This window comes from Gallus gallus, chromosome 6, assembly GCF_016699485.2.
Source record: "Gallus gallus isolate bGalGal1 chromosome 6, bGalGal1.mat.broiler.GRCg7b, whole genome shotgun sequence".
NCBI lineage: Eukaryota > Metazoa > Chordata > Aves > Galliformes > Phasianidae > Gallus > Gallus gallus.
Window position 1 is genome coordinate 5,133,218 of NC_052537.1, and position 21,373 is coordinate 5,154,590.

Below are 21,373 nucleotides of genomic sequence, written 5' to 3' on the forward strand. Positions count from 1 at the left end.
AGCAAAAATTCAGCTCATCATCCAAATTCGTAGCAACTCAAACATGAACAAAGATATGATCAAGTGATTTTTTTTGTCACTTATTCTTATAATGAAATATAAAAACATTTGTTCCTGCTTGCACTCCACTTCCTTCTGCGAGTACTTCTTCTTTGACACCTTCTTACACATCCCTAGTGCCCAAAAGTACACCAGAAATCCAAAGATAAAGAGAATGAAGCATATAGAGCAGAAAGCCCTGGTTTTTGGTCACCTGGTATTTGACATGAGTAAAGACCAGAGACAACGTAGTGCTGGAAATGCTGTTTATTTGTGGAGCTGTTGCTACATTGCAGACGTGTATGTGAATTATGATGAAATCTAAACAGAAAGCTTAGTTATTGCTTGCTTGGTTTTCAGTGGAATCTGAGCTCAGGGTTTTGTTTTACTTTTCATCTGTTGAGCAAACATTGAAGCCATGAGTCTGAAGACAACCAGCCCATCCGTTCGTATTTCCTTTCTCTTTACCTCCTCCCTCTTCTTGTGAATCTTTCAGATGCAGACAGCAATTACAGTATACATGATGTTTAGTTGAACTTAATCCCCATTAACTGCTTAAATGATTCAAGTAAGTAATATTATTTAGGAAAAATTACACACTGCCTTTCAGGCTTATTATGCTGTTATTGCAAGCAAAAATCCACCCGCTGTTTTTGGACCCAGAACCAGCCAGTCATATGACTATTTGTTAGTGTAGTAATTACATCAAGCAAGGGACGAGTTGACTGCTTTGGCTGCATAGGAGCTGTAAGGCTGTAGTTTAAATTACGGCATTTGTGAGAAAAAATGCTGTATGTTTTTCAGAGATTGGTGTTTATTTCTGACAAACAAATTGTCTGTATCAAACGAAGTTATAATGTCCTCGAGTCTTTCATTTCCAGCCAAATCATTATCAGCTGATGCTCAAATGCAATATCTGCCAGCGGCACTGAGCGCTTTCCATTATCATTTTTTTACTGGTACTAAAAATAATTTCCTGAGTTTTATTGAGCTAATCTATCAACTTTCCAAACTAACTAACAAAGGAAAAGAAACACAGTATTGGACTTCATAAGGAACTCAAGCCCATTCTTCTTATAAAGTAATAGGAACTGTTAAATCTTTGCATAAAAAATCTTACTAATAAGCTTCACTTAATGTGGAAGAAACAGGCTGGAAGGCTTTAATATGATATTGCATGAATTTGATATTAAGCTGAAAATTATTATTGTTATAAAATTGCAGAGAAGTAGTTTTGCTCTATTCCCACCATCCAATTTGTTATTTATATGTGAGAAGGGGCAGTTGAACCAATAAGCCTGTACAACACAGTTAAAAACTAAAGTAAATTTAATGACGTTACTTCCCAGACTAAATTTGCATAATGTAATTTAAGGAAATAGTTGCCGTATGCTTGCATTAACTACGAGCTGGCATCTGGCTGGGCATGTCTGAGCATTGAGCTAAGCCTCTTGTTTCACCTCTGGAGCAGGAAAGGCTTTGCATCCTGACACTCAGGATATAACAAAGAGAATATTCATATCGCAGTAAAGCAACATTATATGCCGATAACTTCAAATCAGAAAAATAAGAACGAGATGCTTATTCGTTGCACCATTCCCAATTTTTGTAGGTTTCATAGTACACCCAGACTAAACCATCAGCTCCCCAGGCTATACTGCTTACTTTGATACATCCACAACTTGTCAGTGATCTCGAAGGCTTTGGTAATATTTGCAGCGTAACTACAGAGAGGCAAACTTCACTGGTTACTAGTTAAGGGAATACAATACTGTACAGTGCTTACTTTTCAGTATTGTTTTCAGTTCATTATAGTGAAAGAGAAAATGACGATGTAGGAATTAAGTGTATTACTTACATTACCAACAATAATACAGCGTAGACAGAAAAAGGAAGGAAAAGCCCTGCATCAAATGAAAACAAAATCTGACACATTCCCTTTTTACTGGGACTTAACAGCGATGGAGCAGGAAAACAGTGAGTTTGGGATGGACCTTGAGCAGTAATGGTGATCTTGAGAGATTTCATAGTTCTGAAGCAGCCTTCGAAAGAATGTGTGGCTGGCTCACACCGAGCCATGCAGTGAGATCTGAGGCACACGCTTCATCCTCCAGATCACCACTACTGCAGGGGGCAGGACCATAAGGAAGCTCATGATCAGCACTGCAGCACAAATGACCAGCATTATTTGCCATGGTGCCAGGATTGTTTCCACCACCTTTTCCTCCATGCCAAGAGTACGAAGCTGTAGGGAAGAAAATACATTGCATTGCTTTTTTGCTTTCCTTAGTAAATAGATGTTACAACTGTATAGATGTGCTTGTTTTATTTAGGCAAGGGCTGTGTAACAGAGCAGTGACATTGAGCTGTCAAACTACGATACGCTAGGTCCATGTTATCCAGCATTTTGAAATGTCAAATTTGAACTTTTCAATCTAGTTTTTGGTTTCATTTCTCAGAGTGCAGCACTGACTTTGCTCTTGTGGGTTTTCCCATCAGCAAATGATGGGGTAAGTCAAAGTGTGTCACTGGGGTTTACCTGCCACATAGGGTCCACAGTTAGATTAAAGAAAATCATTTAAAAATTAATACTACCAATACATTTTTTTTTAACATTTATGAAACAAGTACAGACAGAAATGTACCCACCAAGCAGGAAAATAAATACAATTACAGTAAGTAGAGCTGATAAAGTGTCCAGGAACAAGGAGAGGGAGAGGGGAGACTGAAAGAAAACGGTTGTTCTGTCATGGAAGACTGGGTCACATCCGGATTTTGCCAGCTAGTTGTCTGAAGTGTTTCCTGGGAAGGGAATTTCAAACAGCCTTCCAGCATTTAAAAGTTTTGTTTTTCCTGCTTTAGCCTAGTACAGCTTTAGACAGCCTCAAACAGGCTGTCTGGACCACCTGTTTTTCCTCATTTTAGGCAGGGTAATGCACAGCTCAGCACAGCTGAGCTCTTGAGCAAAACGGCTGCCCTCTCTGTGTGGGAGAGCAGGGAGTTTCACCTCCCAGGGACATGTTACCCATAGCACCTAATGGAAAGGCCCACTTTCCCTGGCTGCAGCCCCCAGAAGAGTGCTCCCTTTTATTCTCATCAGCCTCTGTCCCTTCCAGAGCATCAGCCTGCCTTTCCCTTCTGGCTGAGTGGTGGTGGCTGATTTTGGAGTAAGAAAGACACTAATTACTACATCCTGCAATGCCAGGCCAGGCCCTGCTGCAATCCTTCACCAGTGGACTGTTCAGATGGCGACAGGCAAGGCTTCTCTTCCTACCTGGAGCACCAAACTGAGTTAAGTGGATATCTGCCAGTGCTAAAGCTGGGAACAGTAGGGTACGATAGAAGAGTGATCTGTGAATCACCAGCACCAGGCAAGGAGCAAGGCCTGCTCACAGGTGTGCCCTAGCTCAGCAAGCACCAGGTGCTGCTGCTCAGCACAGCCCCACACAGCTGAGCAGCATGATGGGCCACATATAAAGGCAATGTGGGAGTGGGAAAGCTTTATCATAGCTCTTTGCTGTTGTCTGCAAAGATGTTTCCCAAGCAGTACTGCTTTCATTCCAGGATCCTGGCCGAGGCCTTTCCAGAGGACATCTGAGGTTTGTCTGGGGCTATTTCTGTCATTAAGTACTAAACCTTACCAAAAAAAAAGGCAAAAACAGGACAGATAAATACACATATCTGGAAGATGGAGAGAGTGAATGAACTTGAAAAATTAGCAAGCTGACAGCAAAGTTTTACCTGGTGTAAGAGTGTTAAAATTGCTCTCACTAAGAAATTCTTGCTGTGGCTAGTGAGGAAAATCAGCAGCTCTCTGATACCAAATCCTGGTGAGTTTGGATGACGATACCTACAAGGAAGACTAACAGCCTGTTAGGCAGGCTTCAGCTGGAGCTTTACTGAGCTGTTAAATGAGCAGGGCTCTACTACCTCAAGGCAAGGTTTAGCTCTCTGATGTTACCCCCCCCCTTTTTTTTTGTTTTGTATCTGTGTCCTAATCTCTCAAGGTACCAACTCAGCCTATTTTGAGAAAAAGGGAAAACCACTTTCCCTTCAGACTCAATTGGACCTATGTAGGCTCTGTGCCTGCCTTGCAGCAGTGCTGAGACCTTTCTAGAAGCCTTGGCCCTTGCAAACTTGTGCTAGAATTTACAGTTCAGATTAATGTCAAGTTCTGTGAGCTGTGGAATGCAGCAGAGAGTATGGGTGTAGTTTCTAGCTCAGAGCCTGAAGTATGCATGGGGTGACTGTCTCCCTGCCAGCTGAGCACATATTTGTGGCAGAACAGCTCTGGAATGTCACCTGCTGGGCTTGTTCCTCTGTGACAGTCTGTCCTTTCTTATGGCACTAAGTTTTCTTCTTCTTGTTCCCTTGCTTTGGGTGTGTCAAAGTGTGTAAGTGTGAGGCTTACACCGGAAACACCGGAAGAGGCAGCCATAGGAGAGCCTGGGGAGCTGCCTCCTGCTGCTTTGTTACAGTCACACAGCTGCAGGAGGGCACTAGATTTGGGCCTCTGCTTCTCTCTGCCCAATTGTTCTCCTCCATCTGACTTAGTGATCTCCTGTTTCTCCCTCAGGTGTTTATCAGTGCCTTGCTGCTGTTTATTTCTCCCACTTGCATTTTGAGCCTTGTTACCTGTTCTGTTCTCTGTTCCTCATTCCCCTGTCTGTTCTTCTGTTTGGTCAGGCTGGCTGTTACTCTACTGTTTTGTTTTGTATTTTTTTTTGTAGGGAAAATCCTTTGTCCCCACTTCCTGTAATGCTGATCCCTCATCAGCAGATAGTTAAGGGAGAAAATCCAACCACAGCACCTGCTGGACTTCACACAGCAGGTTTGTAGTGACAGAGCAGAGAATGCTCTCTCCACTAAATTATATCTGCAAGGGAAGCACATCTGTATAAACTTTTCTGAAACAAACTTTCAGTGATTGTTAGGCTACGCCTTGTTGAGTCAGAAAAAGAGAGCACCCTGGATGGAGATAATGAAAGTAGGCCCTGCTGAGATAGTATGCCCTATGGTTTGCTGAAGATGAGTAGTACTTGGATATGTGGACACCAGGAGAAGGCACCCCTCTGCTTGATCCCTGGTGAAGCTGTGCCTTTATGCCTGGTTAAGGGATTGCTGAGGGGCACTAGTAGTCCTGGCAGTAAAACAAAGTTCAGACAAAATCCTCCATGAAACTTGGAGAAAGCACTCACTTGGAGGCACCAGCTGTGAGTGAGCCTTGGCACTTCTGAACTACAGAAATGCTCTGCAGACAGAAAATAGTGCTGAGGATGGTATCGCAGAGCCAACTGAGAAGTGATGGGAAGATCTGCTGTGGTATAGAGCAGCTTCAGGGAGTCAAGACTGAAGTAAAAGCTGTAAAAAAAAAAAAAAGCAGCAGTTGACTTGCTGAAGTTCTTGTTTTGCCCATCAGGAGCTGACAGTTACATAGGCATAGCTAGATAAGCTGATGACTAATAACTCTGTTAAGTCTTACACGATGTCCCTGAACTATTAACTTATCCCTCACCAGCCTATTCTGTGCTAACCTGCACTCATGTTTTTCATTTTCCTGTATTTTCAAGCTTGGTGCTCTTAGTTTGTGTGTGAGGGCTTTACAGCCCAGGGGCACAAACAGAGCTTGCTTTGGTCTGTCACAAACTGTTCCTGACCCACTCTGCACAATGCATCAGTAACATGTTGCCATATAAACAAGAAAATCACAACTGGAATGCATCTGAAATGTAAATAGGTGCACTAAGAAGACAGTATGTTGAATGGCAATACTGAGCAATTAGCAGGTACTGAGGCTGGAGGTCATAACGCTCCTGAATTTTGTCTACCTGTGTCAGGTAGCCTGGTTCATACAGCACAGCTCTGTCAGATCTGGAGCTGCTACTCAGATAATGAGATCTTTATCACATTGACAGTACTTGATGCACACAGAGCGTGTGGTTAAAACATTCCAAACAACTAGTCCTCTTGCTGATGTAATGAAAAACTTCTTGGATTTGATCATGGGGGAGTATGGATGCAAAAACTTCAATATAGTGGTTAACCAAAACAATTCTCTACACTATAAAAATAGTGGTGTGTTTCTTTCATAATAAATACACAGCTGTTGAAGATTATCAGTTCTTCATCTCAACTAAAAATCCACATCAGTATGTTAGCATACCAAATCTGCTCTCTAAACCACACAATATATATCTATAGCATCCTTCATTGCAAAATATTATAGCTATATTTATCTGCAAAATTAAAAGCCTCTGCAAGGGTTGGAGAGTAATGGAATAAATGCAATGCATCATTTCTCTAGAGCAGTATACAGTGAGTGCTTTTGAGAAGGAAAAAAAGGCCTATTAAAAGTGTGGGGTTTTTTGGTTGTGCCTTCAGTTTCCCATGTTTCATTTTAGATTTATCTGAAGCTACATCCACGAAGACTTCTCTTTCTGAAGTTCATGGGATGAACATCCTCTGGATGTTAAAGGAGGAGTTTTCTTAGCACAATTGACAGACTTGCTTTTTAGGGGAAAAAAAAACAATTCCATCCTTATACTCTCCACAGAAAGCAATTATAACTTTGTGACATGAGTCTGGAAGTGAAGTTGGTACACTTCATTTAGTGCCTATTTAATGCAGTCTGAAGTAGGCCTCATAAAACATGCCTTACGTTACGGATTGCTTTGCTGCTACACTTAACATAGATCCATTCATGGCTGATCATGTCTTTGTGATCACAGCATGCACCTCTTGCAGAGGACTAGGTTAACAGGAAACAAATACTTGCATAACAGTATGTATATTTAGCAGCCACTCTACAGCCTGCTACAGCATAGAGAAGACATAATATTGCTTGGCCTTTTAATTTAGAGTTTTACTTCTGATTACTAGGAAAAGATAAATACAGGGAAGCAGAAGGGGTGACTGAATCTATCAGGCTGCTCCCTCCCAGTGAGTTAGATGGGCAGTGTGCAGATGACAGAGCTGCCTGGTGGCTTGCTTCTGCCCTCCAAGGAATCTGCAATCCTGCCTTACCACCTGGAACTGCTTCTGAGAGCTTGTCCTGCCTGCTGCAGGTGCTGCTGTGTCCAATGTTATCTTTGATTTCAGCTGCAATGAAGCTGAGTTACACAGCTATATTTCTTTGCTAATCTAGCATTTTTTCCCCAACTCACTCATGATGTGTTGAAAACCAATCATAAAGGTGTTATGAAAAATCCAAGTGTATTTTTCTGCCTAAAACAACAGGGGCAGGGTGGGAGGTTATTTTTCCTCGTTGCAATGAGGCCAAATGCTGAAGATTGCAACACTTACGGGGGGGGGAAAAAAAAAAAAAAGGAACAACCAGCACTCTCCACAGAAGTAGTGTAAAGCTTTAACATAGCCTTCCTAAGCCCATGGGGTCACTGTAATGTGAGAAGGTCCCTGAACAAGATGCTTGAGGGAGGTGGTGGCCTCCCAGGCTGTTACTAGCTCTCACTTGTAGGTCCTCTGCCTTGCAGAAAGATGATCTGGCATCTGAATTGACATGAGAAATATCTACATATATATATATAGTAGTAGTATAGTACATATATATATATGTATGTATATGTATGTATATATATATCTCTACATATATATATAAAACATGCTCTCCTCTAAACTTCAGAACACTCAACTACCCTGTAGTAATTTTTCCTCTCTACTTGGATATGTCAAAACTCTAGTGGTACTGACCAGCCTTCGGGAACAAAAACAAGTTTTAAAGAATTCTTGGAGAGACTTTTAAAGTACAGCCACCAAAAGGTGGAATGGATCAGCCTGCAGTGCCAGCTTCATACCACTCAAGCATGTTATTTTCTCTTGTCTCTCAGGAAAATGACAGCTTTTAATGTTAAAAGAAAGAAACACCTGAGAGCAAAAGAATGGCAGATGAACAAGAACATGGGCAAAGGCTGTTGGCTTCTCCTCATCTTCAGTTCCAGCACGAAGTTGTAATGCTTTCATCTCCCCAAACACACAGTTTTGAAAGGAAAGAATTCTCTCTGAATCCTTTTACTCTTAGATGATTTCTGGAGATAAATAACCTCAGGCAGGGGGAACCTCTGTGCTCACAACAACAGAACAAATTTCCAACTGGTGAAGCTCAGTGCTCTTCTTACTGAATAAAAATCTGGTTGCTAAATATTTCTGAAGCAAGGATAAACATGCCTCAAGCTGATACTTGGGTATAGGCTTGTGTGACTGTGTATTTATGGAAGCACACTGAGGAAACTAGACCCTTGACTAATGTCCAAACAGGTGAATTCAGTGTTTAATTTGGTGCTGGATGGCCTGCTCTGAAATTCTTGTTTCTAATGTTACTGGAAACTTTTGGCAGCAGCACTGGGGAGCATTCTGCTCCATACATTCTACTAGGCAAGAAAGCACTGATTAAACGTAGACATATGGATCTTGGGTTTAAATGTCACATGTGAAGACATGGCTGAAAACTCCCATGAGGTGTAGGCTAGACTTCCCTGTTCTCCCTGCAGCAAGTAGTACCCTGCTGCTGTTTTCCATGGATCTTGTCAACTTAATCCTCTTTTCTTTGGCCTCTTTCACATTGGTGGGAAGAGACAAACTATTCCTGCCTCAAAGAATATCTGCCATGAGACAGTTTCTATAAAGGCTCTAGGCCACTCATTGTACTACTTCATAACTTCTGAGGATCAATCATTTTGTTTTCCTTCCCATCACCACAAGCATAGTCCTATTGAAACTTGGATTTTCATTGCCAGTGAACAGACAGTTCAAAAAATCCTATATGATGTAGTTGTACTGTAACTTCTGGGAATACTTTGGTCACACACTGCATAAACAAGCAGGGCAAGCCCTACTTCTGTAGGCTTCAATCCCTCATCTGCCTTCCTGGTTGCAGATAGAATGAAAAAGCCCTGATCAATAATACTAAGACATTATGTTGCATTGCAGACAAGTCATCTCCTCATTGAAACATTTTTTTCTATTTTAGTAGGCAGATAGTCATGCTAAAATGTGCCAAGTCAGAATATCAGATAAAACCAGATGTGGTATTGCATTTCTGGTTTCAGAACAGGGCTTGTGGCTCTCTGTGGGTAGAGGTTTTACAGCCTACACACAAGAGCTGCTCGCACGCACTGACTGTATTGCTTTAGCACAGTTAAATGCTGCAGGATGCTTCCTGTTTTGCAGATTGAGCATCTCCTGGACATGTACTTTTAATTGAAGAACAAGTCAAAAGTGCTAAACCAGCAACAAAGAATTTGTTCTGCTCTCTACTCCCTTTACTTGGAGTGGAGCAGACAAGGGTTACTGTGTGCTGGTTTCTGATCCTAACTGCCAACTTACTATCAACACTTAATGATAATTAGATAGGTCTGAGCTGGTTGTCTGGAGATGCAATCACTGCTGTAGTGCCCCTATTGTCCCTTGTAACAGTGTGCAGCTGCAGACAGGTGAATTCCTACGCTGCTTCTCTGACTTTGCTGGCCAGCACAGAGAACTTCTTGCACAGAGATAAATTAGAAATAAGGGTGATAGACAATCAGAAGAACTATTACTATAAGTCAAATGTCACAGGTTTACAGGTCACATAAATCCAGAAATCAAGTTAATTGGGAGATCTTGAGAAGACAAGCATGATGAAGACCAAGCATTTGTAACAATGTGAAAGTGGCACAGAACACTGCTAGAATTTGGCTGACTACGCTTTTAGTTGCATTATGTCTCACCTCACTTTTTCCAAGTAAGCAGGCAGTCAAGATGAAAGTTAAAATCTCTCTGGACATGTGATTTTTTTTCATGTTCCAATCTAACAAGCTGTCTTTGTTACCTTAGATTTCTCTGCTTGTACCTGTTCATTTTCTGACCCTTGACTGTATTGCAAGAGGGCTACATACAGCTGTAAGTTAAACGTTTCCTATTTTGAAATGTTAAAACACTTCTGAAAGGACTCGTAGAGCCTGAAGGTCTTCTGAGTCAAAAAGGAAAATAAAGGATAGCTTTATGCAGTGCGCTTCTAGACATAACTCCGTTTAATAAGCTGACTCTTAGTATCAGTAGCCTTCATACAAATGACAGGGACTACAACTTTACCTCTTGATTATGACAAGTAAGTTTTAGCTTTCTTTAGAGTGTGTTGCAGGTGAAGTGACCAATTTGAGAGGTGCCATAGGAATTCATATTTTCCATCCACCTTACCTTAGTCTCCTTGAGCTATGTTGTAAGTCTCACAGATAATCTTGAGTAGTTCTGTCTGAGAGCCCATCCTCCATCCAGCTGCTGCAGAGTGTGCTGGAGAAGGTGGTGCTGAACCTGCAAGGCAGAACACGGAGCGTGAGGCTGCCGTCCCTTCAGCTATATGAGGCTCAGAGGTAAGCACAGCAGTGCGCCCAGGTACTTGTTTGCACACCTCCCACTCGCTGCTTCTTAAAGTGGCACAATCCTTTTGAAAAGGAGGGCGAAGCTGTTCCGTTTGACCACAGTTTGCTCAGGACCAATAAAACTACAGTCTGCTCTTCTCATACGCTCACGCTGCTCTGGCAAGCTATCCCTGGGAGGTTATAACTGATAGCTCTGTTGTGTCAGGAAACCACTGAGACTTTCTCCGTGAAAGTCATCTTATTTATTTAGAAAACAATATATTATCATCACAACCAGTCAAAAGCTGGGTTGTAAACTGAGGTGCTCATACAGCCTTCAGAGCATGAAGGCTGTCATCTCTAAGGTTATCCAGACTCAAAATCTTCTTCACACAGAAGACTCCCAACAATTTAGTTCATTTCAATGCTTGCTACTTACAAGCTTGTTGTTATTTTAATATTTGAAAGCTTGTGGCTACAGAATCTACTACAGAAAGTAGAAAAACACATGTGTAATGCTGTAATGGAATGCACAGCAGAACAGCAAAGTCCCAGGCTACAACAAGTGAGGAATTGCTCAAATGTAACAGCTATGAGCTTAAAAATAAAGCAAAGAATTTGCTTACCTTTGCAAGGCCTCAGGTACACAGGGATGCACAGCAAGATATCCCCACTGCCAACCCCTAAATGAGGTCTGTAAGAGGTGGATCCTGGCTCCAGGCCTTCAGGTCACTCAGCTGTATTGCATGCACCTGGGCTCTCCTGAGTTGGCCCTGCCTTCCCACCAGGTGCTCAATCACTGCTTCAAGCTGTGACTTAGCATTTCCAGTACACACGTGCAAACCCTTTCAGAGGTTTTTCTAAGCTCTGCTATATAATGGGGTGGAGGTGATGTTGCACAGTCCTTAAGAAGTGTTCCTAGACATAGTCACTTCTGGAAGTGGTGCTCTCCACTGGCTAAAAATTTGAGTTGCATTAGAGCTTTTGGCTTTTCAGCAAACTGGGTGGTGTTGATGTACACCCACAACACAGTTACAGTCACATAAGGTGCAGCTAGCATTCAAAGTTAGAATCCAAGTGGATTAGGTTTTTAAAATAAGTTCATAAAGGTTTCAGAAAATAAACATTGAAATAATTATTAATGATGCTGTTGCCAGCCTCGGGTACTCCTGTCTTTCTACAGTTAACGGTGATGCTGTGCTGTCCTCTCATTCAGATTTTGAAAATGAAAGAGGTGTCTGAGTGCCTGACTGATCTGGCCAAGATCAGTCAGTGCCTTCTCAGGCCAAGACTACTGTTTCCAGACTTGCCTGCTTTTGTCAGAGTTGCCAGTGGGAGTAAAGCGAGGCAGGGTGAGCAGTATTTATTTCACTTGAAGTTTTAGGTCCTCATCTAGTAACGCAAGGACTGAGTGACCAGGGATTAGTGACCAGACAGGATTAGCATTCACAGCTGTGGAGTAACATATGAAGTTCTTTGCCCACCACACTGGAAGTCCACAGGGGAAATATGCCCAAATAGTGGGTGGCTGGCAAACATTTTTGCTATGGCGTGTGTTCATAGACTTATGCTGAAGACACTCTAATTTTTTTCACATCATTGCAATTTGTTCTGATTTTGAGATGATTCTGTAACCCCTGGAGATGAGCAGGGAGATACCAAAGCTCAAGTTTCCAGGACAGATAGCATAAATAAAAACTTATCGTGGTTTTTAATGTGTGGAGGATCCAACTCTATTCTCAGGCTGATGTTAATCGCTGTGAGCTTCTGAACTGTGTAGGAAAATGATGAGTGGAAAACTACTGCATGAGGTGATGCCTGTGTTCTGATTTCCTTGTCCTGGTGGCAGAGGTAGTTTCACAACAGGAGTCATGCAAGGCTGAAGACTGTGGGCGGTTGAGCTGATGAGTGAGGATAGATACTGAAAAGCTATAAAACTTTTGTGAGTAAGAAGGAGTAACAATACAGTTTGAAAGTGAAAGAGTGCCCATGGATTCTTGATTCCCCATTTGTCCTGCGCACACCTGTTTCAAACTGGGTTCAACATAGCACTCTGTTTTGACCTTACACTATAGGATTCAGTGCTTTACATTTTGGCTGTGATGTCTGGAAACAAGGGGCTGGTCAGCAGCTTGTAGATCTCATCACATGCTGAACAGATGCATTTTGCGAACTGAGGATTTTGTTTACAAAACGTGTATTTATATACGTTTGGATAATTTTAACATTCCAAGAACGGTGAAATGGTCATATGCATTTTTGTGGTGAAGAATCTGAATATTACCAGAGTGAAAAATTAGGTACCTTGTGGAGGTATCAAACTGTTGAAGCAGGAAGGTGTGTTGGTGTAACATCAATCCTTAAGCATTAATCATTCTAAGTAAATACCTTTAAGATGAAGTACTTAGTTTGCAGAGAATAGTAGTGAGAGTGGTTCATGGGCCATGATTAATAATAATAATTAAAGGAGATGACCGCAAGCAAAGAGCTGGATGGAAGCCAGGGGCATCTATGCCTTTCCATAGAGCAGGTGGTGAGATTGTGTACTCAAAGCATTTGAGTAATTGAATTTAAGCCAGCTCAGGAATGTCATGCACAGCCAGTTGCTGCTCTGGAATTACAGTGATGTGCGTAGCCAAGAGGCTGCAAGCAGCCCCCTCTATGCCCCCTGTGTTTGCACGAGCCACGGTCTTGCCTTCCCTTCCTGCTTACCTTTGTATGTTATTTGTTTGGTCTCCCATCACCCAGAGGGTAGGAGGAGCTGGTCTGGCTCTAGGGCTGTATGTTTCCTCGCTCAGCTCCCTGAAAACAGTCTGGGGATGACAAGGCTCATGTGAGTGGGTGTAGCTGATACTGAGGTGTTAGTTGCAGCGTGTGTGTGGATGCATGTTTAGATGGTCAGCCAGCCCTTGCCCCTTGGTTTGCAGAGCTTGTGCAGAGCCTGCATTATCTAAGCTATACTGGAGTCAACTACCCAAGAGGAAGGAGAATTCATAAACATATCTTGGTCTGACTGTTGCACTGTGCCTCTCTGCAAGTGGGAATGCCCAGCTTTGGTAGGTGATGGAATCCCATTAACAAATGTTTAGAAAGCTTTGTCTTAAAAAATTCTTTAGCTTTAACAAGAGGGGGCAAGCTCTGAGTGGCTTCTGCAAGGAGTGAAGAATACAAGCTGTTTCCAAGATGTAGGTGTCTACCAAGCCTAGCCCTTAGGAAAACCTCAGTCAAGTTCTGTGAAGATCTGAAATTGCCAGTGATGCCTAGAAATCAGCTGGGGTTATCTGCATCCCTCTACCTTTTAGCTGAAATAACTCGATCTTGCCATGGCTCTGTTGGTCTCACCAGGCTCAGTTCACACGTGTGGCACCTTGATCTTTTTGTCCTACTAATGCTTTGAGTCAGGAAAGAAATTAGGAGTTGCCAGAGGTGCTGAGGCCAGGTGGCTTCTGGCCACCACTTCAGACATGAGGGTTAAAGACTTGGTGTGTCTAAAACTTTCCCATGGGAAATGTGAGGGGAGAGAGACCCCTCTTGAACTTGCTGCCCTGTGCCACCCTAGCAGCACTGCTTATTTGTTCTTTCAGGGAATGTGCTACTGGTGAAGAAAGGCAGAGAAAAGCAGGCTGGGCAACAGCTGTGGTAGCAGCGATATCTGTATGGGTAGGTTTGGTGAGGGAAATGTGGGAACTAAGGAGACCAAAATACAACTTCAAGGCTCATGACTATAGAGGGCTATAGGAAGCTTTCCTGGTTGCAAGTCACTTCAGGAAATCTACTCTTTTGTCTTGTAAGAAGTCAGTAGGTTAAGAGAATATAGGAACCCTGTCAAGAGAGTTGGGGGACAATCAAAAACAGACCAGACAGAATGGTCACTGCTCTCATTTTAAGTAATGGCTTATAATCTTAAGGCTGATAATTATTCAAAAGCTAAATCAGGCTGAAAAGAGTGACATATATTTACATGCAATGTTGAGTTTATTAGCTACAAATGAAGAAACAAGGGATATAAAAGACTATTCCATGCACCCTGCGAGATAGGAAGAAGCACTAAAACTGGCAGACAACAAGGCGGTTCTGATTGCATCTTCTGTCATTCCAAGTGCCATCGGTGTACATCTCCACGCACTCCTCTTCCCCTTTGCCAGAAGGCTCATGTGAATACCAGTTGGTATAGCTCAGTTCACCACCATTCAGGAACTGGAAAGTGCCTGGGATTAGAGATTCCTTTATCCCCAGGTAGGCGTACCTATTAAACTGCTTCACAAAGTGCAGAATGGCAGCATTCTCATCTGCATTCCTTGGAGATGCAATACACCCTCCAGCCTCCTGGCACATTTTCACCGTAGCATGGAAATCAGCTGTTTTCCCACTGGTAGCAAATATTTTTCCTCCAGACTTTGTTATCTTCCCTTGTAAGTAAAGGACTGCAAGATCAGGTGAAAGTTGTTATTTTTTATGGATTTTTTTGTAGTCAAATTGCTGCCAATACTAGTTCCCACTATTGGCATTCGTGACTTCAGATTAAATCCAGCAATAATTAAAGGAGATGAAAACATAAAATTTAAGATTAAAAATAGAGAATAGAGACAACCCCCAAAAGCTGGAATAAATCTGAAAAGATGAGGGGAAAAAAAAATAAGAAACATAATTATATATGGATTTACATGGATTGATAGTGATAGGACAAGGGGGAATGATTTTAAACTGAGACAGGGGAGGTTTAGGTGAGATATTAGGAGGAAGTTTTTCCACCCAGAGGGTGGTGACGCACTGAACAGGTTGCCCAAGGAGGCTGTGGATGCCCCATCCCTGGAGGCATTCAAGGTCAGGCTGGATGTGGCTCTGGGCAGCCTGGTCTGCTGGTTGGCGACCCTGCACATAGCAGGGGGGTTGGAACTAAATGGTCATTGTGGTCCTTTTCAACCCAGGCCGTTCTATGATTATATGATACAGACAATGAAATAGGAGAAGCACAAGAAGTTGGAGAAAGAGGGAATGAAAAGAGAAATTTTCCATTAAGATAAAGTACTCTATTAATCCCTTTGATTCTAGCTCTGTCCTGTATAAACCCTCTGAGATGGCCTGCAGAATATATGGATATTTGTCAGTTCTTGAGTAAGTAGAAACTTAAATACAACCTGATTGTGAATACTTTGAGACGCTTTTAGTCTTCAGTTAGTAAGGGGAATAAGAAACGCTCAGGGAGCACTCTTACATAGGCAGGGTTCTGATAATCTTGACTTGTTTGCACTCAAACTTCAGAGTTGTTACCTAGGCATCTCCCACTTGCTACGGAAACCAACATGCTCTCCTTCCTCCAGTCTGTAAGTTATAACCCTTCTGTGTATCAGCAAGCAACATAAAGGGAACGCAGAAAAGCCTGGAAAATCTGCCTTTTTCATAATTCATCTTCTTTACGTTCCCTGTTCCAGCTACAGTAAAAAGTAGATTTAGATAATTACCTCCTTCGAGTTTTGAAATCCGATCTTTTAACTGAAGGACGGCATCGTCCATTTCGCTACCGGCAACTGATGGGAAACCTATAAACAGAACCAGCTGTTATGCAATTTGGGCTGCATTTTAAATCTTGGCTTTTAAGATAAAGCAGAGGTAATTGTGTGATATTAATGTGAACTTTTAAAGCTTGTTTTACCTGTGTTAGATCAACGCTGTAAACTAGAGATCTTTTCACACATTGAGTTTTCTAAGGATAAGGAATACATTTGTGGAAGCTGCTTGCCTGAGCAGTGATAGTTATGGAAAACTTAAATGAATGGACTGGGGTAGTCTTTAATCTTCAAGTCTTGAGGCAGCCCAGAAAAAAAGACTAGCAATTGCACAGTAAGTTTATTTAATTTTAATTGTATTTTGGGACTGCTGACAGAACCCTTCAGGTTCTCTGAGCATTTCCCTACAGCTCCAACCTAACACCTGGCAACAAGTTTCATATGCCTTGTATTATGGGAAACAATACCCTTTTCTTTACATGAGCTGAGCTATTAAGTGGGAGAGATTTAAACATCTTATTTCATGCAGGAAATTTATGAAGATCCGATTATTTTCTACCAAACAGAACCCACGTATTATCATGCAGCACAGACACTGGGTTTATGAAGCATAAAGGTGGAACACAACAGTACATGGAGATAAAAATGACACTGGTAACTTCAGGCACCTGGTAAATAAGCTTGAGATATCCCTCTTTCAGCTTTGAAACCGGGCACTGGAAAAATCTGTGTTGGTTTTCCATGAGCGTAGCAGGGGAGCAAAAGAAGCATCAGTCCCAAGATTTGGTGGAACAACTGTAGTGATGGCATTATTGAAAGCCAAGTATAAAACAAACAGTTTTATTCTTCTGTGGAGAGCCCTGTTAAAAAAAAAAAAAAAAAAGAAAGAAAGAAAAAGAAAAGAAAGAAAGAGGAAGAAAAGGAGAAATTCTGTATTTTGCTCTCTGCGTTTGAAGTTTCTTCTATCAGATAGTGATATGAGTTTCACTGACAGTTGCAGAGTTACATTACTTAGGAGCTTATGGAACAAAAGAACCCCAAGCTTCCCCATTCCCATCCCATTTTTATGCAGCAGATACCCTTGTATCCACATTTTCTCATGGGAAGAGCTATAGTTCTAGCGTTAGTTTTACAGAGGAGCAACAGGTTCATCTGCTTCAATAAGAGAAAGCCAGGGTAAGGAGAATTAGGACACATGGTCTTTGTCAATTTACTTAAGAGGGAAACAATTATTAACATCCATCTGTTAAAATATCTTCACCTCAGGTGACACCTTCAGTCACAGTATGCTAAAATTTTAATAAGAACACTGACACAGAAAAACTCTAAAATGGAAAAGTTTGTGAGCAATTTACAACAGTTTAAATAGAAACCTCTTTAAAGATGTTCAACTTACCTGGTAGTACCTGTATGAAATAGGGAAGGCTCATTAAAATGGTCTAATTTATAGGGCAAGTAACTTGAGATTCATCTTCTTACCTATGGGAAATACCAAGAGCACGTCATGTGATATCAATTTGCATATGAATAGAAATGTCATTAACTTGAATGATAGGGGTTTGTTTTGTTCAAGAGCCGAACACACTTAAAGCGTGAGGAAAATATTTGAGTGTACTTTTCTGACTTGTAGAAATATTTTCACATATTAAAAAAAAAAAAAAAAAGGAAAAAAAAAACCTGGAACAGAACAAAGCAATTTCTCAATACTTATTTGAAATACCTGATGCATCCAGAGAATTGCTGTGTAAATGTCAAGTTGTAAATATCAGTGAAGATAAGCTAAGATCCGGAGTTAACCTGAAGTGTAATATGCACTATGACCATCCCTACAGTGCTATCGCTTTCATTATCACTGATAAGAACTCAGTGTGTGATAACTAAAGTATTTTAACTTAACAGAATCTAAATAGTAACATAGCCTCCAAGTGAGACAGCAATGGTACATCTGCAGCTTATGTAGAGGTAACAGAACAGTATATTCCACAGGGACCTTATGTATCATTAACAACAATGCTACTGTTCAATGTACAGTTTTATTCAACAATATAGTAGCCTTTCAGTGAAGGTAAAAGCAGCTCTGTATCAGCCCTGTAATTGCAGAGGCCTCAGAGCATGGGGCATCACTGAAATGGAAGATGTTGCCATGCACTTCTAAGTTACTCTCAGCTGAGTGTCTGTATCTAATGGGGACTTTTGGGAAGGGGGGTTCAAGCTGTATTCAAGTACTTTGTGTAGCATGCAGATGTCACAGGAAGGCTAGCAGCTAAAGCAGTTGAGGGATGGAAAGCTATGTCCATACTGGTCTGAGATGCTGCTGCGTTGAAGCAAGTCTACACCCCTTCCATAGGTCCCCTGTACCCTGCACAGTCACGCTTACCTCAGCTGAGTTGGAGTCCTCTGTCAGTGGTGTCATACCCACAGAAACTAGGTTAATTCCCTCACAGCACTGTTTACTGAGTGTTCTGAGAAAGGCACTAGCCCTGTGAAAAATAAATAAGCTGTGCCAGTCGTACATGCCCCAGTAGAAGAGAGCCAGTTTAAATTTGCATGAGTAATCTTTGCTTAAATTTTCTCATCAGATTGTACAGTTTCTCTATTTTGAGTGTTTGACTTAGTCCTCTCAACATTCTGCTGGCTGAGGTTTTCTGGTTGTTTCACGAAACAAACAGAAACTGAGGCAATTACCTGGGGTCCAGATGAGCTTAAGCAAAGGTCACAAGCAGATCCTGGGCGTTTGCATCCGCGGTGAGATCATGGATGAGAGCAGCTTGAGAACTTCAACCACATGTGAGAGAAACCAGAGGTTAGTCAGGTGTGAAAAGGAAACAAGGCTTGGCCCCCGTTGTTGAGTTTCATGTACTGACCAATGGCCTGGGAAAGCTGAGGGGAGACAGACATTTTCTGGTACACTTCCACCCAAGAACTGATGTTTATTTGATAAATGGCAAACTTTTCTCCTCTTGCTTTTCACCAGCATATTGGTAAGGAGGAACAAGTTAAAATATTTTCAGAATACTTGTGTTTTTATTACACTGCTTATGCTCAATTAGACTAATATGCTGTACAAATACAATAACTTGTAAACTTTTTTTCTGATCTTGCTTTGAGCAGCATGTCACAGAAGCTCATTGAGATTGAGGAATATGGACCTAACAGAGAACAAACAGTTCTAGAACACTGGAAAATTTTATTCTGCATTTCTGCATTTATCATTGTAACTACAGTGCTAGTGAAGCAAATCAAGATGATTAAGAGTTGGTTCAGTGTACTTACTTGCAATACAAGTAGGTAAATATGAAACATATTGAGGACAGAAGTCTATCAACACAGCTTTCTTAGCTGCTTTGAGGAATATAGACACTGGCGTTGAATTTCAGTTTATGAAAGTGAGTGTGTGTTCCTTCCACCAGCCTGTTTGTTAGCCTTTTCTTTATACACTTAACCTCCCAAAAGCTTTATATATTTTTCCTTCATGGTGATTTTCATACCACAGGTAAACTTAAAAATTCTTCCTCCTTATTGTCTTGGTTTGTATTTAAATGACCACAACCCTATTTACATTTTCTGTTTACACAGCTTTTGTGCTGTTCTGCTGCTGCTTCCATCCTACCTCTCTACCATGAAACTGTTTTTCTGTATATTCTACATCTGTCCTCCATTATCTGCAAATGAAGGCTCAGTTGTTCACTGCAGTACTCATGATTATAATTACAATCACTGAAACTTCCTCAAGTGCTTAGGTGCTCTTGCAGCACAGCCTCCTATCTCCTGAATCACAGGAGCAGAGGTGAGTGAAAGCTACATTCGGGTTTCACCTGGCACCATACCTGGCCTATCACCCTTGAGCCAAACTCCACCAAACTCTGGTTTCCTAATGGGCACTTCAACTCAAGTCCAATCCCCTTAACATTTTTAAAGGTGCCACTCTAATTTCCAAGCATCCTGTATTGATCATGCTTTAAATCTAGGTCTGTTCATATAATCGCAGGCTAATACAATTTTAAACAGTAGACTTCAACATGACATTTACTTACAATCTGACTCTCGTCAAGATCCAGACAAACGTGTGTTTTACCATTACACAATACCCTCAAGAACATTGTTTTCCTCTAGCTCATGAGAGTTCTAGAAGGACTATCAGTCTTTCCACCTCATTTCAGTGTGGTTTCAAAACCTGCAAGCAAATATGCCTGGTGGCAAATATTTCTTCTCCCTCTTCCACTTACTGTTCTGCCAAAGAAAAGCTGCAAATAAACATGAAGTGTATGATTAACCTTAAGCTTACCTTGCACTTGCAGTACTGGTAAGACTTTGTGGCATCAGGGCACTGGTGTTATTTCACCTCCTGGAAAAGAATAGGGCAACGTTGTAATTAATTTTCCTGAAGTCTGGCTTTGGTATTAGAAATAAAAACTATAGAGGAGGCATTGGTCACAATTTTTACAACATAAGGTAGCCCTGACACCATAGGTCCCATCCCATCACTTAGTCTGTTCACACAAGGTTGAACTGGAGCTCAGTTTACTGATGAACCATGGGGCTTGTTTTCATTCCTTCCCTTCCCCTTTCCACCTTTTTTTTTTTCCACAAAAATCAGGAGGACACAGACACTTACTCAATGTAATCTAAAGTCAGTGTCTTCACATATGGGAGGGATTGGCACAGGGGGAGGGAGGAGTGATTTTTGAGTGCTCAAAATTGGTAACAGTATTTCTAAGATAAAACATCCAATTAAATTACACAGTTATAAAAGAGGATATCACTCTAGGCTGGAAATTACCTCAGAGAGATTGTATGTTACCTAGGATTTTACATGTTAAGGAATTTACTAAAGACCTTTATAGTCATCACGTATACATTCGTATGATGGAAATAAATAATTGATTAATCAAAGGAATAGAATACTCTGAAGTTAGTGAGACATATATGTAAAGAATATGCAAATTTGTTTCAGATAATAAATCAGCATGTCAACAGGCTGATTTTTTGTTTCTTGCCTTCTCCAACGTGGTGTTGTTTTATGATGTTTGATCATCTCCCTCTAACGAAGAAGCTGTATTCTTGAAGGACAAAAATTCCAAACAAGGTTTACTTAGTAAAATATCAATAACTAATTAAAATATCAATAATTAAAATTTTAAAGGTAAACGTAATTTTAAGAAAACCTTCACATTTTTGTAAGATGTGTTGTAACATGTTAGAGTCAGATGTAGGAAAAGTAAAAACTATTATTTTAGACTTATCTTTTCTCATTATAACCTGACAGTCAGAATCTTTTTCACTGTATGATCTGTTCCCTTCCCATTTGAAATTTTTGCCAAAACTTTTATTGTCGTTATAGGTCTCCAAGAATGCTATTTTGAAAAGGGTGTTCACATTTTGAAATCTATCCAGCATGCTCCTGAGTGTGTTTTTCCCATTTTCATATCCATTCTCAGATCAGCTGGAATTCTGTGTGTGGTCCTGATGAAAATT

The 21,373-nt window shown here is 41.1% G+C and overlaps 1 protein-coding gene and 1 long non-coding RNA gene across 3 annotated transcripts; both read right to left on the reverse strand.

The window, feature by feature from the left end:
- Positions 1-291: 291 nt before the first annotated feature.
- On the reverse strand, positions 292-10,399 carry LOC101752163. Its single transcript, XR_005860937.2, has 4 exons — positions 10,231-10,399; positions 5,238-5,400; positions 3,781-3,889; positions 292-2,284 (listed from the first exon to the last, which is right to left on the reverse strand). It is a non-coding gene; the product is annotated as an uncharacterized LOC101752163 (long non-coding RNA).
- Positions 10,400-14,273: 3,874 nt separating this feature from the next.
- SFTPA1 (surfactant protein A1) lies at positions 14,274-17,351 on the reverse strand. Of its 2 annotated transcripts, XM_046942800.1 has the most exons (4): positions 17,295-17,351; positions 16,567-16,758; positions 15,854-15,931; positions 14,348-14,815 (listed from the first exon to the last, which is right to left on the reverse strand). In XM_046942800.1, exons 2-4 carry the CDS (start codon positions 16,706-16,708, stop codon positions 14,439-14,441), a joined length of 597 nt encoding a protein of 198 aa, XP_046798756.1. In that variant the 5' UTR covers positions 16,709-16,758; positions 17,295-17,351; the 3' UTR covers positions 14,348-14,438.
- Positions 17,352-21,373: the final 4,022 nt, after the last annotated feature.